The sequence below is a fragment of the Battus philenor genome, unplaced genomic scaffold (assembly GCF_028537555.1).
Source record: "Battus philenor isolate CCGP_79_NKW_IND1 unplaced genomic scaffold, ilBatPhil1.0.hap1 SCAF_12, whole genome shotgun sequence".
Classification (NCBI taxonomy): Eukaryota; Metazoa; Arthropoda; class Insecta; order Lepidoptera; family Papilionidae; genus Battus; species Battus philenor.
In genome coordinates, this window is record NW_027181674.1 from 4493124 (window position 1) to 4512341 (window position 19218).

At 33.0% G+C, this 19218-nt stretch overlaps 1 protein-coding gene across 1 annotated transcript in view; it reads right to left on the reverse strand.

Annotated features, from left to right (window-relative positions):
* LOC137932830 (odorant receptor 10-like) overlaps positions 1-19218 on the reverse strand; it is a 47986-nt gene that overhangs the window by 5773 nt on the left and 22995 nt on the right. The window contains exon 2 of the mRNA XM_068776505.1: positions 1333-1440. Coding sequence (XP_068632606.1) covers positions 1333-1440 — 108 coding nt within the window. The remainder of the gene's footprint in view (positions 1-1332; positions 1441-19218) is intronic.

The window sequence follows — 19218 nt, forward strand, 5'->3', positions numbered from 1 at the left end:
GTAAAAGAGACCTTCGAAAACAACTTGTCGAATACTCGACCAAGGCTGTCCAAGATGCTTCCTCTAAACCTTCATCAATGAAGATACATGACCAAGAGGAAGAAACCTTGTATATGTACTTTTAATTTGCTATGCAAATAATACTTAACTAATGTGCATATTTTATATTTATTACTTTAATACTTAACTAATGTGCATATTTTATATTGTAAAACCGTAACAAATGTAAGATCTGGAAATAATTAAGTAGGTCAGAGCATTACCTGACGATGTGTTTATACGGTTCCAAAAGAGATATTAATAGTGAAACTAAAGATCACGTTTAACTAATATCTGTTATGCTTATACTAGATTAGTTTTTATTAATACTGGCAAAAATTTTAAACTAGCAGAGGTCGTGTAAAAAGAGAAAGGTGAGGAGGTGGCCCGACCTGCCACTGCGACTGAGGATCTGGTTATTTTTACGACGGCACCCGAATTGAGGACAAGATCGGTGCAGCGTTCTGCGTTATGCAAAGCACCGCAGAGTTTTATTGTAAGAATCTCAAGTTGGGCAACTTTTGCACTGCATACCAAGTAGAGCTACTGGCATAAGCTGAAGGTACAGGGTACGTGGCCATCGAGGCGGCGCAGTCATGCGCCGTACTCAGCGACAAAATCCGCCCTCGAAACTGTTGCAAGATTTGTCACCCTCCATCCCGTCGCAATAAGATTGAAAGAAAATATTTTAAAAGAGAAAGATAAATGTTTAAAAATGTATTCGGTGAAAGCGCACGCAGTGACGGAGGGCAAATCAGTTTACATGTCCTCTAGTTTAGTTCGTCAAGCGTCATCTCAGGAAGGAGACGCTTGGCGAATGGAACAGGAGGTACGTAAAAGGCGAAACGGCTTCGGTAACGAGCGATACTTTTCACGGATATTGTGTCGACCTATAGTGCGCTTCGCAAAATAGTGCTGTACGCGATTCTAGTCATGCGACATGGGGGATTCTTGGGGTATTTACATAGGCTTAAACTCAAGGAGAAGCCTCCTTGTACTGCGAAACAGTAATAAGTAATACAATAAAATAAAATACATAAACCTAACGGTGTAAGAATTGTGACGAAAGATGGGAGGTGATGCAAGGAAGGTTCGTAAATAAAAGTTTTGGGAGGAAATATGAGGATAAAGGTGTGGTGTGCGATGAAGTATTAACGGAATAAAAGTCTCTATTTTAACTATGATAGTGGAAAAGAAATTAAAAAATAGGAAATAAGATTATTTGAAGAGTCATGTGCTTTTAAGGCGAAGGTTTAGACTGCGACATGTTCATGAATTAAAATCAATACCTACATCTTTTGCGAATTCACTGTTCCCGATGTAATTATACAAGTGAATTTTATCCATAAACATTTTCAGGAGATTTTCAAAGCTTTTCATCTTTGCTAATCTAATACTGAGCTAAAAATTAACAAAAAAACATAAAAGTAACAAAACGACAATTTGAAGCATTATCTTGATTCACAGAATCTAGTATTTCATTTTTTCGTTAACATAATTTTTTTTCAGTGAGATTTTTTGTCATAGATTCTTAAACAATAATTATTGAAAAAGAAAAATTATGTATGAAATTTACTAGGTGGACCATATAGGCTTTTATACCTTTTTTTATTAGACTTTTACTATTGCCCATATGGCATTAGCAGAATTCGAGGTAGAAGGGCCCAGTAGGTACCTTGCCTAAGACCCCTTTTAAGGTAGCGAAGCTCGAATGCTCTCGGAGGAACATCGGCTTGGGCCGCTACATAATACTATTTCACCGGATTGGAAGGCTGCCGAGAGCCTAGGCTCAAGGGCTCATAAATAAATGTCATTGCTGTTTTTGTTAATATTTTTATGGAAAAAAAAATTCTACGAATTTTATACATAACTTACATTTGTAATACAGTCCACAGGAAATATTATAAAAATTATAAGAATGGTGCTTAACGGTAGTGATTTGTAATTAAGAATCAAATAAATTATTTCCGATACTACGCATGCTGGTGCAAATATATTTATAAATTGTCTATTAACATATGCTATTTTATTTAGTCTATTCGTGTATCCCCACCACGTATGGTGGCCAACACAGAAAAGTGTCATCGAGGTTGCCAAACCTCTGTAAAACGGTTGAAGTTTTGGCGATTGTCTGAAAAACAAAATACGAGGTTTTCGTAAAAAAGTTCACCAAAAATAATTTTACATCGATACAAAGTAACTTATAATAATGTAAAAAAATACTAAACGCCACTCTAACCGTAAATGGAGGGTGGATCCCAAGCCTTATGCTTTTTGAGATTATATTATATATTTCTCTTTGAGAGCAAGTCAGGAATGAGAAGATTCGTAGAGGAACAAACAAAAGATCAGTGAATCGGCAAGTTAAAGTGGCAGCGAGGAGATCTCTTAGTATGCAGAACTGATGCCGCTGGGACCTTCAGGTTCTGAAGTGGCTACCTTGGATCAACAAAAGCAGCGTAGATATCCACTCAGAAGGTGGGCAGACGACCTTATTACAATTGATGAAAGACGCTAGGTGAAGACTGCTTTCAAACGGTGCTTTAGTAAACCTTCAGGGAGGGCTGTGTCCAGTAGCGGGCGACTTATGGTTGAATTAATAATTCAACGCTACAAGATAAAAAGTTATGTACATATTAGGAAATAAATAGTTCGTTCGTCATCATCACTGTCCGCCGGGCTTGTCACGACACAACCATTCAAGATGTGCAAAGTCATGCTTTCTACTGGCCTTTCTTTTTATAAAACTTTCTATACGGGAAGAATCTGATTTGGTGTAAGGAAGGGGATAATAATGATTCACTGCATTCTTTACGCGATTGAACTACACGTATATTTTACTCGTGAAACATAAACCTTGACTAGTTTGTAAAAGCTGAAAATTTGTCCTCGAATGCTTCCAACACAGGTAAGAACTATGACTTGTTATAAAATTTATGTTGTGTGAAACTTTTTTATCAGCTTTCCTTGTAGTTTTTTAAGCTTGTAAATTAAATGTCGCACAGTAAGAACGCGCCGATGATGCACAAGTATCAAGTAAGGCAACAAACAATACTATAGAAAAATCACTTTATTAATAGCGGTAGATAGTATATAAATTTAGCCGATGTGGCCGATGTACCAGCGTATAAGGTGCTACCAGCCTAAAGAATAGTACCCTAACTCTTTATTCCTGTTATTGCCGTAAGAGCTGAGTAAGGGAAAAATATTCAAAGACGATGGGCAGCAATATCACGCTTCATGAATATTGCCCCAGAAATCTCTGCTTACATCCAGCAATGGATTACTCACGGCTAAGATTATGATGATTAATCGTAACCATAATTTGTGATGCATATAATTAAATCACAAGATCTAATTTTCTAAATGAGATCGTAAATATTCTTGTATTAAAAGATGAGCGACAACGTGTAATTTCGTAAGAATTTAAATTAAAAATATCTTAAATACATTTGGACTAAGGGAGAAGGGAATGGAATGGAAGGGAAATTTGTGATAAACAGGCTGTATAGAACACCATTAACTAAACGCTTTACTTCCTTTAACGTCCTTTTTGTACATATTAAATATTTTTAAAAAGAAATAAAATTTTAATTCCTAATAAATTTTAAAAAAAATTATTATTTTTAACCAAAAATTATCTATGCATTTTATTAGTAAATTTTAATATATTATTATCATTTACGGTATTTTAATATTAATTACTTACAATTTTTGCGTAGCTTTCGTCATTATTACCGTTTCTGAAAACTGAACTTGTTATAAGAAAATAAGCAGTAAAAGCCTTTAAGTATTCTATATATATAGGTAGCACGGTAAGATGCACTGTTGAATGTTTCCATTATACCGTAGTCGATATTAATTTTCGCATTTCATATAAACAGTACTGTTAAAAGAGATTTGCATTTATTTATGAATACAAGATTCGTATATGTTCTGGTAATATAACCATAAACTAGATTACTGTTCAAAGCAGCATGTAATTTTTTATATCTATAAATAGAACTTTGAATGGAAAAAAAAATAGATAAATGATTCACCGAGAAGAAATAAACAGCGAATTCGGTTAGTTGATTCATTTCCAGTATTGATATTATAATTCGCAAGCGAGAGTGGTCAGGAGAGGCCCGTATCTCTTCCGACCACCGAGTTGTCCTTGCATAGCAAATCTACATCACACCTCACTACACTATACAACTACATGGGTATAGCTCCACAATATGCGAATGTCGTCAATGTAACTGGAATAAGATGATCCAGAGTATTTTTTAACTCACGGATTTCTTTCAGTGAGCTCAATTTCGATGAAGTTGCACAAAGTCTAAATCTTAACAGGGCTAATGCCTTTTTAGGGTATAAAGAGATTTTGCTGTTTTACTTTTCGCTACCAACTCAAACGCATGCACATTCTATGTGACTTTATTATCACTATTTTATTTGTAATCATCGGACATCCGCTGCTGAAATAAACCCCCTCGTAAATTTTAAATATGACAGATTGCAAGCGGCTCACAATATGCGCCTTACGGCGGCCTAAACAATATTGTCCGTCTACACATATCAAAATTATTCTTTTCAGTTTAACCTTCAGTATACATCAAAGGTTGTAAAATTTCATTTAAAAAAAGCAACTGTTGCTTTTCTGACTAGCTCTTCTCAAAAGACCAAAACTCACGCAATGATTAAACTTACGTTTCTATAATGTTAAAAATTGTTAACGATTTAATATTGCGTGTAAATGACAACATGGACAAAGATTGAACCATACAGTTATGGTAAATCTTAGCTATTCATCTGCATATAAACACATTCTACAGATTACATTAAACAACATTTTAGATCTGTCTCTCAAATAACACCGTCGTTACACTGATTTTGTGATCATTTGGATTATATATATATATTCACCACTTGTTTATATCATAAGAAGAATATCAGAAGAATCTAATTTCAAAGAAACTAGTTCATCAATTTTTTAAATGGAAGATAATCCTTAGATCCTTAGAAAATCGTGCAAACAATCGTATAAAAATACATTCGACATATTGTAAATTAAGAAATATCTTACACAACTTCAAAAAGCCGTATAAGATTAAAAACTACTAGACTTTTTTAGTAATAAAATTTATATTGTATAAGTATTTATAAAACAAAAAAAAAACATTTTTATTACAAAAATTTAAATTTGTGTACTATGAAAATTGAGCGCATAAATACAAGACATATAACAAATTAAATTTAAATTAGGAATAAAAGAAAATTTCAAATATTCATCGCTACTGGATAACAAGTACCTTTATTACGGACTAAACCAAAATGCTATCATTAACAGATATGTCAAACATCGCTACCTCAATTGACTGGTTTAATTCAAATGAAAAATTTAGTTCCTTATCAACAGCCTTTGCAGGTTTTTTTTTGTTATAAAATGAACCGAGACGCTACCCCATGTATAGGCATAAACAGACCGACAGTTTGTTTAACGCATTCCTCCAAATGTATTTTGTTGCTGTGATAAGTTTCTGTAAGACACTGTCAAAATTGGAATTAAAAAAAATTGGTATTCGTGCTAGAACAAAAAAATATCGTATAAAAGAATATATATATTGTTATTGGTGCACTGCGTTATTTCAAACGTTAAAAAAGACCGCGTAAAAAGAGAGTGGTACACTATAGATACTTTAATAATGGCCTTGCTTCGGCTTATAGCGTAGGTTTCAAACGCGCTGTGAAAAGAACCCACGACAAACTCAGTCAGATTTTATTTATGTAGTAATTTTTACAATATCCTTAATACAGCAGAAGAGCAATTTTTTCCCGAGCTTCATAAACATTTAAAATCTTTCATTGGATTTTTTTACAAGTTTTTGTTTAATGAACTTCTTAAATTTAATGCATTATTATTCTAAAACATTACATGGAAGTATTTTATAAAACGTACACAGTTGCCAATAAAAGTGTTAATGAGTTTATGAAGCCGAGATAAAAATAGGACAAGCCTATCTTTATTTCTAGTGCTATGCAATTATTATAATATTTAATTATTATATGCATAGACTACATTGTAGCGAACTTATATCGACTCTGTACCATCATATTTTCTTTACAAAATTTTTACTGATAGAGTCTTTAGTTCGTATATTATATATAGCATAAGAGCTCTCTCTTGTAATACACATAACTTTCGACTCTATGATTCGGCATCCGCAAGAAAATATTGTCAGAATTACTGGTATACTAATTATTGTTGTCATCATTATTTCAGTCGTATGACTGCTGTACATAAGCATACTTATCATCGTCGTTTCAGGCTATAGACGCCCACTGCAAAGCACAGGCTTCCCGCAAAGATATCTATGCGTAAATATAACATAATCACCACACTTGGTCGCTAATCTACCTGAGGTGATGGATCACAGCGTTATCTTATGATACGAAAAGGACGCTGCTGACCATCTTCTGGAAACTTGTTTGTGAACATTAGCATTCTATGAAATGTACGAAATGTGAATAATATACTTTTTTATCTTTGGAATCGAACCTCTCGAAGTCTCAGTATTAGCATATTAATAGGAGTCATCACTCAAAACTTTACATATTACAAATTGCATAACTAAACTTCTTGTGTGTGATTTACTTTTGGAACTATTAATTAAAATATGACAATTCATTGATTTTCATTAAAAATATACAGTATATATCGATTCGGTTTGTAGAGTGGACACCAGCTGATATAACCGATGGTTATAAATTAATGTCCAACATTGGTCCTTTGTTGACATCTATTATTCTATCGGTAATTTTCATCGAGCTTCACAAATCATAAACAATCAACTAATTCAACATAAACATTACTTGGCTTCAATGTACAAAGGCAAGATTTCTTTATACAATAACCTTCAATTTTATACCATATTGTTATTTACACACGTGTGTTGTTTATTTATACAAGAAATGACGGATAATGTACAATGAAAATTAATAAATAATGTATTGAGATTGAAATTTTTGCTCTCTACATTAATTATTAAAAAAGACAGTGTTTAAACAGTTTAAAAGAATAAATTTTGTTGCATCCTTTAACCGCAACCTAAGTGCAAGATGTATAAGCTAGTTAGTTTAAATAAATATTTTCAAACAGCACACAGGTAAAGTGAACAAGTACTATATCTGGACAGGGAATTAACTCGAAAAAAGTTCATAATGAATCTGTATCCAGCAAAAGCGGAGGCAAAAGATCTTGCCGTCGATATCTTGATTTCTGAGAGTCGTTACCTCCCACCACGAATTTTCGGGTTTCATTTAGAAATTGTTAAGTTCACCACTTACTTTACTTTCACTTTCAAGGCTATTTCGGTCCATTTAGCTAATCATGACTGCTGTAGCCACTTTGTGCTTTAAATGGCGTCAAAATTGTCAGGCTACTTTATGGCCACTCAGTTATCGGCATTGAATGTTTTACGGCCGAGCTAAGTAGCTCTCTGAACAATTATCAACCATTTTTATCCATGTACAGGACTGTCACGGTGGAAAATACTTTCTTAATAATCGCCCTTTATGACATTCTAGAACTAATGGGAAACCACACTGAAATCTCTCTGTATAATCTGCTGAAAAATTAAGGCCATACAAAAGCGGATATCAGCTTATATCAGGTCATGTAAAGCAACAATATAAATTTGGTTAGGAAGGGGAGGTGTCTAATTGCTGCATAGCCTTCAGCTCTACCACCATGGCCCGGTCTATTTACTAACAATGGAATGGACTGGTCACGCGCACCCGAACACAACAGTTTTCATTTTTCCATTAATATAAATAATACGTCTGTTTAGTTTTGCTAATTAAAGAAAAATATTTAACTCATTCTTTAATAAAGATGGTTAATTGTCACTTTTAGAATATAACGAGAAAAATAACTTCAAATATATCCAAATGCATTTTTTTGAAGTGTTTTAGTAAATAATTATTATGTTAACCAAATACGATTACAATATGCACAACTTATATCATTGATTATATTTAATTTTTAATTGAATAGGATGAGTTGCAAATTTTATAGTGGCTGTGCCGGTACAAGCCGGTAGGCGCGGCGTGACTAGGCCATCCACTAGGTACACCGACGACATAATCAAGGTCACTGGAAGTCGTGCAGCATGAAATCTGTCATTTTGACGATCTTTTGGAAATGCCTATACAGTGGGCATCTATCAGCTGTCATATAAATAAATGAAAATCTTAATCTTAATTATCTTCGTTAAGGCCACAAAAATAAATGGATAAAGTCAATAGTTTTCCTGTTCAAATCACAAAGTAAATCAAAACACACATGTTCTTAGCCATTAAACGTAAAACGTTATAAAAAAGGCATGTTAAAATGATATCGAAGAAAATCTGCCATACGCCATTTTAAAGTAGACATAATCAGTCTTACTAAAGTCGAACAAAGTAGTGATAGCCCGGGAGTAGAGGATGTAACTTGCTAGCGTAGGTTGCGAGCTCAGTTTCCGGGATACAATTTTACATAATTCACACATTATGCATTAATTATATAGAATTGCCACTTCGCCCAGTAGCATTCTCTACGTACCATAAAACCACATTACGATCGACAATATGCCTGCCAAGTGTGTATGCCTACACCATGCAGTGGACATCTATGGGCTGGCAATGTCGAGAGAAATTAAAAAGTGTTTTTCTTAGTTACACATTGAATCAATTAATAAAATAATCGTTTTATGCAATATGAAGTCTGTTTTTATATCATTTTGTGTTCCATTGCGACAGATGTTAACTCTACTAACTATACAGTACTATGTTAGGACAGGTAGAGAAGATTATATTAAATGTAAAGAGGATAAAATATAAAAATACAACGAAGTAAAGAACATGAACTTCTTTGTTAACTATACGACGCAACATAATTATAATCATGGAAGATTAATTACGGACTAACAAAAAGTTACTTAATCACGTTTTCACAGACGCCTCGGCTTCATTAATAGAAGTGATAACATTGTTGCCTTCTTGGTTTTGTTTACTAAAAGAGAAAATGTTTATTACATCCTGTAAATATAAGAAATTGTTTTAAAATTTTTATTAAAACATAATAAAATAATAAAAAAAACGTTGAGAATAAAATGATCTGTTTAAAACAAAACAACAGAATAAACATTTATTTTTTCGAATAGGTTTCGCTAAACATTTTTAAAAAATTAAGACTTTTATGTAATGTACTTAAAACTTGTATTTATAGTGTTATCCATTCTAATTTTCTTTATATACAACTGTCAGGCTCTGAATTTTGATTCTATTGAGAATAATAAAGAGTCAAGAAATGCTATAGTTGCCTTTAAAGGCAAAGATAGCAAAAGGTAAGCATTTTTAAAAATAACTTGCTAAAAAAGCAATGGGAATAAACTTGTAATATCCATGTAGGCGTATAGGGTTTCAAGTAATATCTAATTTAATTCAGATGATTTCATTGTATGATAAAATATTATGTAAATAAATAATCATAAATTATTATTTACGTAACGATATAGGTGTAAGAAATTTTGTCCCTAAATATGTAACAGATAAACTGACACATATATGCAACTAAACTGCCATATTTACGTATTTATTATTTTGTTTATGTAGATAAACATAAAAGATTTTTTTTTTTTAATTGAGCATATACCGTACTGATGCAAGAAAACGAATACGTAGTAGCTATCACCCATAGGGAGTGTGCCGACGGTTGGGTATATAACTGTAGTGTAATTTATTTCCTAACATTAAATATCAATAAAATTGTTATATGTATTTATATATTTATTTTTAAAAGGCGGATCGACGTGTCGGCAGAATTTTGTATTGAATATCTTTAAGAACAATTATATCGGACACCTGTTTTAACCTCGAGAACTTTTGAGGAGACTACGGAAAACTAGTTTAGTTAAATATGGTTCGCTTTTCAATGTTGCACGTCCTCTGCTTCGTTCCAATTTTAGTGTATGCTGTAACAAGTGCCGGTACCACATCCCTAGGTGGCTTTTTGTAAAAGAGTCAATTAGTTGACAGTTTCAGTGAGGACATTCACAAGGGTCAATTCACAGGAGACCTGCCACATAGTCTTTCATTTTATATCATACCTTAAACAGACAAAACATTACATAAATGAAAAGAATTAATATGATTGAATATCATAACAATTAAAGAAAATTTAATTTGAACACGTGGAGTGTTCCTGTGGTTGCTTTTCTGGTTTGATTTACCAATACTAAAGTTTTATGAAGTATTACTAATGTATATTACATTCTCCAAATAATCAATGAGCACTGATCGAGCTGAGGTTTAGGCCTTTCAGACAACAAAAACCAGTGCCCGGTCGCTTTTTGGAGCGTCCACTTAAAAGGCACCGAGTTCAATATTCAAGGATAACAAAGCTTCCTAGGAAGCAATAAGTGCTAAGTTAACATTAAAGCTAAGCCCCTCCAACGTTGTGCCAACTCAAGTAATGATATTAAAATTCCAGCGTGCTCGATGTCCGCTGATAGCATTTGTCAATAATTAATAAAATACTATGTAACAATTTAGTTACCATTTTTTTTTATATATTATTTGTACTTTTATTTATAATGCTTTTTTGAAAGTGAATTAAGTTATAATTATAAGTGGCAACATCTTTCATAAACAATATAGCTTTCGCACTCTATTCGAATATTGTTCACACTTCATACGGAATATATTAGCCCTAAAAGGGTCCCACGTCGGTAATAATACGTACGAAGTTTATTCATAGAAGTTATCCCTTTATTAGTACAAAAGATTATCTCGGTTGGAAGATATTAAAGGCCGCCTACGGCGGGGATGCTTAAGACAAAAACTTCCTTTTTGTATTCATAAATACTATGTGGATAATCAGTAAATACAGATATTTAGCAAATACAATATATAGTATATCATGTTTATATTATGTTTAGAACTTTATGAATAACAAAATAAATGTGTTATTAGGAGAATTTAAATCAATTACACACACCTTTCTAAATTATTTTTATCCAGTAAACAAAGATTTGCACTCACAAACATTACTTTACCATATGAGTCACCATTTGACTCGTAAGTCGTCCACGGCAGGACATTTGCCACTCTCATAATAGGAAAGGTTGATGATTTAAACACTATTGTCTGCTCAACATCATGATGGACCTTCCATGTCGTACCCATTCCAATATCAGCTGCAGGCTCGATTCCAGAAATTGTGTGCTGTTTTCTTCTTGATCTTCGTTACAGCCGATTGACGTCCACTACAAGGCATAGATAAGGCTCCCCAAAAGATCGCGTCTATGACCAGTCCTACAGCAGCAACTTCCCGTGACCTTAATATGGGGTCGGTTCACTTAGAGGGAGGTCTACCCATGCCGCGTCAACCGGCTCGTGCTAAATTCGTTTATCTAGGGAAAACAGACAAACCAAGAAATTGACCTGAGAAAGGGCAACCGTCGTATCCTGCTCAGCTGGCTAGTGTTTGAGAAGCTACCAAATACATTCTCGTCCAACACCCCGTAATACTCAAAAACTGAAGTCTATGACCAGCGCTACCAGTGATGAAATGAAACGGGGTCTCTTACTCCGAGTCCCTTTAAAAAACCATGCTCGGGATCTTCTGCGAATTTCTTAATCTTACTAACAACGATTGAATCAACGATAAATATCGTTTGATTTAAACTGACTTCAAATATTCCAACACTGCGATATTAGTACATTGTGAAATATGAACTGTTAGAAACGTTTTTTAAACAGATTCAATTTTTTAGACAAATTTGTTACTACGAATTCAACTATAATAACAATAAAAGTTGTTCCACGTTTCTCGGAATTCATAATCCTTATAAATCCCGCGCTAAGTATTAACAGACAATGAGGTAGTATCAACTAAACAACGACTGTTACCATTCTAGACAAAGAGTATTTTAACCATCCTTATATTCATTTGAAGATAATATTGCCGAAAAATACGAATGACAGACACTTTTCTAGACTTTTATGAAAGCTCTAGGATCCTGCATGGAGTTCCCCAAGTTGGAGATTAGCCATCAGAGGCATCGTCGATTCAGTCTGTAGACGCCTGCTGCTACATATTGGACTCTCTCAAAGATGTCTATAGTGGAATATACCATAATCGCCATGCTTAGTAGGCCGATCGACTATCGCTGTGTGGTAAGCAGAGGATGGGAAGCAACAGAGGATGTTGCTTCCCATCCTCTGCAAACTTTTTCGTGATAAATAGCGATCTTATACAATTAATGCACCAAGTGTGAATTACATAATATCGGTTCCCGGTAGTCGAATCCGCGACCTACACTCGCAAATGTTAGTCCACTACTTCAGGACTATTTCTGCTCAAAAGTCAGAATGCTAAACACTTCTTAGTGACTCTAGACTCTATGAGAGTATCCCTTAGCTACTAAGAATTTGATGCTCTTAAAACGCGCTTTCCTATCTAGAAACCCTAACAAAAAACAATTATTTCGGTGACGCCTATATAATTTTCGAATTAAAATCTTGAAGTTGTCTATTGACAAAACTTAAAAGGATTGGCTGATTGAAAATGCTTAAAATACCTTAATAGCACCATCACATAATGTGTAAAAAGAGTGAATAAATAAATAACAAAGGATTCCGTATAGTTGAATTATTTCGCGGTTCAAACTATATTTTAAAATAAAATATATAAAACAGAGTAAGCAATGTTATCACTTCTATTAATGGAGCGAAAGCGTCTGTGAAAACGTTATTAAGTAACTTTTCCTTAGTCCGCAATTAATCTTCCGTGATTAAAATTATGTTACAAGGTCCGCAACGAATTAGAGTCGTGATCTTATTAGCACGGATGCCTATACAGTTTCATTTAAATTCTGTTATTTTTATTTTTTTTTAAATTTCTTTGAACGTACAACACGTGGTTTGTGACAAATGGTTTTTATGACCTACAATTTGACTTCTTTTTATATTTTGAACTTATTTCAAAAATATATGCTTGCCCCAATTCTTCACGTTCAATATACTTTAGTGCTATAAGACCTTACATGTCTAATATGTGTTATCAGTGATGACTTACGGCTATGCCAAGCATTGACAAGCTCACATTTACTCTACAGATAGAAAAGGCTAGGCATGGATTTCTTCCGTCCGGAGTCGAAGGAAACCAAGATAATTTAATTGATGTATTAGAAGTTGTGCTGCTAACCGGTCTAGGCTTCGTATTTCGTACAGCTTCATCGAAATTGAGCCCGTTGAAACAGAGGTCCAAGGACTAAAAATTTTACGCTGGGGGTCGTACCTCAGTTACGACGAAGACGTCCACACGCGGAGAACTATAACTGTGTAGGCGTATAGTGTAGTGTATGTAGCGCGAAGCGAGGACTACTCGGCGGTTGGGAGAGACACGGGCCTCCGGACCGCCCTCGCTTGAACGCGGGTTAGGCGGACGCGGCCGCCGTGTCCTGTGTAGATGAGTAGTGTATGACATGTGCATCAATGCCGGCGCGGTTCGATGTGAGGCACCAAGATGGTCTAGCTGATTGGCAAGTTAAAGTATCATTGGGCGGGCCACATAGCGATCACAATTGATGGCCGACAGGGCCTTAGGTTTCTGGAATGAAGACCGCGGACTAGGAAGCGCAAAGGTTTATTTATGACCCCCTATCCTATTGTCCCTATCATATTGAGGACAGGACTTTTTCATTTTAAATAGTTATTTCAATTTGTATTTTCTAATTATTATTATTATTATTATTATTATTATTACATTCTTCAAATTTTCTTTCATTCTCTTACCATTTATTTACATTCCATTCACACTTCGCCTTTCATCCTTCGCCACTCTCTTCTGGTATACACCAATACAGTTTCAATTTTAATGTTTATTTATATCTTTTATTATCAAATTTTAATTAATTTTAGAACTCTTATACTGTTGCTATGTTATTTCTATATATTTTATTTATTTTTACTATCAATTTTTAACTTGTCTTTTACTTATTATCTCCTTTATTATTTTTCGGCAATGGCTTAAAAACATATGGCAACACTCTTTGTCTGCCATTAGGGAAGCGATTGTGCCAGTATTTAGCAAGCTTAGTTTAGGAAGTTCACCAAAAAGGTTGACATATGACTACTTTAAGATAGTCGGAAAACGGTGTTTGACGGTTATTTTGAGTATTTTACGGAGGTATGTGTGTATTTTAATGTTTTCATTTGTATAGTCAATCTACAACATTTATAATAAATAGTTGTGTGGGTCGACCGAGGGGACGTATACTAATAGAGGTTCGCACAATGACTGGGTACACTGTTAAACCTTAGTTTGATATAGCGGACTGGTTTCGACTTTAACCCGTAAGTAAATTAATGCCAGCAAACTACTCTACTCGGTTGCCAACTAATTCACCAATATGTAACGTTGCAATATATTAACAATACCTAAATAAAACCTTATCATATAGTATCTAAATTAGTTAAATAAGATTCATGATATCTAAAATGCATAGAGTATTAAGTCTCTTACTTCATGCACTTGGTGATTAGTTATTATTTCTGAAACAATTTGTTTTTGGATAGAGTGTTCTATTCATTCATTTCATTAACTGATATCAAATAAGCTATACATTCACCATTTTATAGTTTTTACACCTATAACCGTGTATAACAAAGACAACTGGCTATATTTCCAGACAAGTACGCACTAGATTTTTTTTTCAGGGATAACACAAAATGACTTTAAAATAATATTGATAATTAAAAATAAAACTTTACTTAGGCATTATGATTAAATTGAAATACTGACAACGTTAAGGTTGTCGGAAAACGCCTAATGGAGGCTGCTTCCAATCTCTTATTCTCTTACATCCTGTGGTTAGAGTAATGATGATTATATTACCAAGAAATTGATTTTTTAAACAATGGATCGTGTACAATGAAAGGCACGCCCTAATATCAATCATAGGATGTACTGTAATTGTTTTTTTTTTATATTAAAACCATCTCTCGAAAGGAATCTTTAAGAATTTTTTTCAATTATAGTTTAAATTTCGTATTATAATATTTACTAGATAATTGTGTTAACAACGAAATATACTAAAAAAATTACATTAAGATTTCTCGTCTAGATTTGGTGCTGTTTAAGCTCTTGTATATAGATGCTATAGCGTTAATGTTATTGATTTAGGTGATAATTACCAAGTACTATATTGAACTGACCATTTACTGCAAATTATTATTAATACGAACCCACTTTAAATGAAATAGAGCGTGCAACTTTTAACGTTTATTTATATCTGTCAATGCAAATTTCGCAAAGGAATTAAAAGAAAGCTTTCGTTTTATGGTTCTGTTTAGTCGCTTGTCAACAAATCTTTCGAAAGACAGTAAATAGATGAGCGTACAGTTTACGGGGCGTGAAATGCACTGGCCGACGATCCGTGAATATTCACATCGATCCGATGTAACGTGTAGAACAGATACTTCGATATCCAAGTTAACTTAGGTTTAATACCTAAGTCATTGTGATTTGATAAAGGTTTTTTTCATTACAAAAGATATTTTGATTTTTATTACCACCAGTAAAATCCAAAACTGAAGATTCAAAAGTCTAAAGGGCAGCGCACCGTTTCAGCTATCTAGAAGTTCCATAGTTGTTAAGGATTTTAGTGTACTTCCTGAATCTCTATGACCTAGCTCTTTTTAATTTACTATCAATCCTAGAAGTGAAGTACCTAGTTGCTAGTGTACTAATTGTGCTTCAAGCAACTCTATGGCCTGATTGCTATAAAATTTAATTTCACTTCCATAAGTTAAGGGTCTAGTTGCTAGTGTACTAACTGAGCTTCCTGGAACTTTTGGATCTAATTGTTATTGAATTTACTGTCTTTCCTAGAAGTTAAGGTAGTTAACTTACTAGTCTTATCATATCCTAAAAGCAGGAGTACATTTAATACATCAAAATATAAAAAAAAATTTACATAGCAAAATAATCCTACAGGCTCAGTAGCTATTTGTTACAGAATAACGCATATTTTAACCAATTTACGAGTATTCAGCTAAACAAAAAATAAAGGCTATTTTTCAATTCGCGGTCAATGAAATGTATTGACTTAACACAACGGAATTTGTATTGTACTTTTCATGCGGTCCGAAGAACTCTGTTGACTTTATATTTTAAAATTCGATACGCTTTTCTGCGCTCGTTCTCCGCACTCATTCAAATATACAGGGCTTTTTGAACGGAGAGAAATATTACGATATATATAATATTAACAATAGTATCTCAAAATGACAAACATGTAAGATATATCATATTAAAAGTTAGTTATTATAAACAACTTTATCTTTTTTTGGAATTTATTTTATTGAACTTTTTTGGTATGACAATAGTTTGTTAATAAAATATGTTGTAATATTTATGAGAGTGCGCTCATTCTAAACTAAACTATCACGTACACTTGTGCTTCTTCTGTTTTTATTCTATGTAAGAAATTTCCACGAGCGATAACATCGTACGTTGTACATTTTATGTTATTATGATTTTTTGTTTCTTATCTGAGGTTTATAAAAATTGTGTTAAATAAAATAAAATAAAAAAGGTTAAATAAAACAAAGGATTTTACCTTTAATTTTTCCATCATCATCATCATAATTTCAACCCGTAGGATTTGTTTATTGCTGAACACAGACCTCCCCCTAAGATTTCCAATAGGTTTCGTTGATTGCATGCATCCTTTTAGCGATCATAAGGTTATTTGTCTTCATTATTAGTCCACAGCCTCAGATTCAGACCCTTAAGGCTCCGTCTTAGGCTAAATTTCATTTAAAAATTCGCTAGGATATATTCTTTACTTTCCTACGGATGACGTATATGTCATCTGATAACATTACATCTGTAAAAAAAATAACAAATATTGATATTTAATGTTGTTATTTTTCGTAGTAAAATGTTACTTCTGTGTAATATTGTATATATGGTGCAAATACATTAGAACAATTAAATGTGGTTAGTGGATTGCGCAAAAATTAAGTCGAGCAAATAATTAGGCGCCAAGTTACCATTAGGATCCGTTGTAATTAGAAATGGGACGGCACGAACAATAACAAAAAACGTTCGCGGAATTTTCCCTTCTTGGAATTAATTCTTTTCTTTTTTTTAATTATACTTTCTCTTGTTTTATTAATGAACGTTTGCAACAATAACAATAAATAAACACGACATTATTAGTAAAGAATCAGATCTGAGTAAATACAAGAGAAAGGAAGACGATAGCTTTTTGTAAAAATCTTGTTCATATTTAATGACGGTATTATCACATCCCTAGTCGAATTATGTAAAAAGTGTTTACGTAAATTGAAACAGAGAAAACACATTAGCCAGTCGTCGGAATAAACACATTAACATTTTGAATGTTCTCACGTTTATAATTTATGAGCACCGACCGACATCTGTTTGTTCGAAACTTAACTCAACTACGCAATTGTTTATTTTACTAATATTGTTATTAATAACATATTTTTTTTTGTTAAAAATGTTAGTTCAGTGGGAAACCCTAAAATTTTAAAATTGCATAGTGAACAAAACACTACCATTTGATAACCATTACCACGAAATCTTTAAGAAGGGGTGAGAGTGTAGCTGATTTGTCAGCAAAATTTTTAAAGCCTTTACACTTATTTCTGATCACCTCTTATATGTATTACTAGTGATCACTGAGAAATATGTAACAATTATTTTTGTATGAATGCGTCAGGTCAATAACTTCTGCCAGTACTAAGTCTAAAGAGACATATAGTAAACAATAATTTATTTAAATATTCTGTATTCTAAAATTATAAAACGCCTATACATTCATGATAGCATATAGTAAAGCACGGGCCTTCCACAAAGTTCGCCAGAATAACTAGTCTTTGTCATATTGTACATTTTATCTGATATCATTGATTGTTGTGTAGGATGTACCATACAATTTAGGAAATTAGCTATAAAATACCCTTTAATTTTTTTGGACTAAAACCAAACGTCTTGCATATAAAATGATTAAAAAAATTCCCGTCTTAGTTTATTGACTTCTTCTAACTCGGTACATCAAAACGCATGACCGCGTAGTTTTATATTAAGTTGAGAGATATTATAATGCTTAGTTCTTAATTTGATATTAATTTGAATTAACGTACTCATCAATAAGTAAGAAATAACACATTAAAAGTCAATCGCAAAATGTCAAAAGAAATGTTATCATAAATGTATTTATCTCCAACTCAGAAACAATCAAATGATTTGACAATTTATAATAATTATACGTTTCACAATCCGCTGCATATTTTTTATAAATATTTTGCAATCACTTGGACGTCGAGACTGCAGTCTTTTTACTTCGAACAAAGCAAATTGTGAAAAGTTGTTGAAGCGTAATTTTATGTTCTGCATAGCGTAGCGTACAATAGTGACATTTCGTGTTGCAGCCCCGCGATTGAATTGCTCGAGAAATGCGAAGAGCTGTCATATTTAAGTAATATATACTATTTTTAAACATTTTCAATGGACACGGGTTTTTATAAGAGTTTCTCGACCTTTATAACCTTTCTTAGACACTACTAAATTTGCTTATTTATTTAGTCAATAAGTTTATTTAAAAATAAAACATTTTTGGCCCCTCTGATTCATTTGTTAAGGTTGAATCTATCACTGTGGTTTTAATAATAAACATGTGATAAATCTGGCCCTTCAGAAAAAAATTAAAAGATTAAAATATTACTCGAATCACTTGCAACAATTGAAATTTATTTAATTAAAAAGTATTTATGAAAAAAAAATTAAAACAAAGTTTTTAGTTGCATTGATGATGCCTTAACGGTAGTTATTATTTTCATTTGCCCGCATAATATTTTTATAAATAAAAAATCGTATTATAAATTTTCTTCTAAATATTTTCGCAGGCAGGTTTCTTGCGGAAATTCTTTCGGACTTTACAAAAGAAACCTTCGTGTCTTTCTTAACTAATGTAAACGTTAAACAGACGAGAAGCAAACATTACTATGTTTTGTATGCCCCGGTTTTCTACACATTTAAATGTTGATGTTTTTACTAAAATTTCTACGCTCAGGAGTTGTATATTTTATTTATAATATAATGATGGACACAAAAGT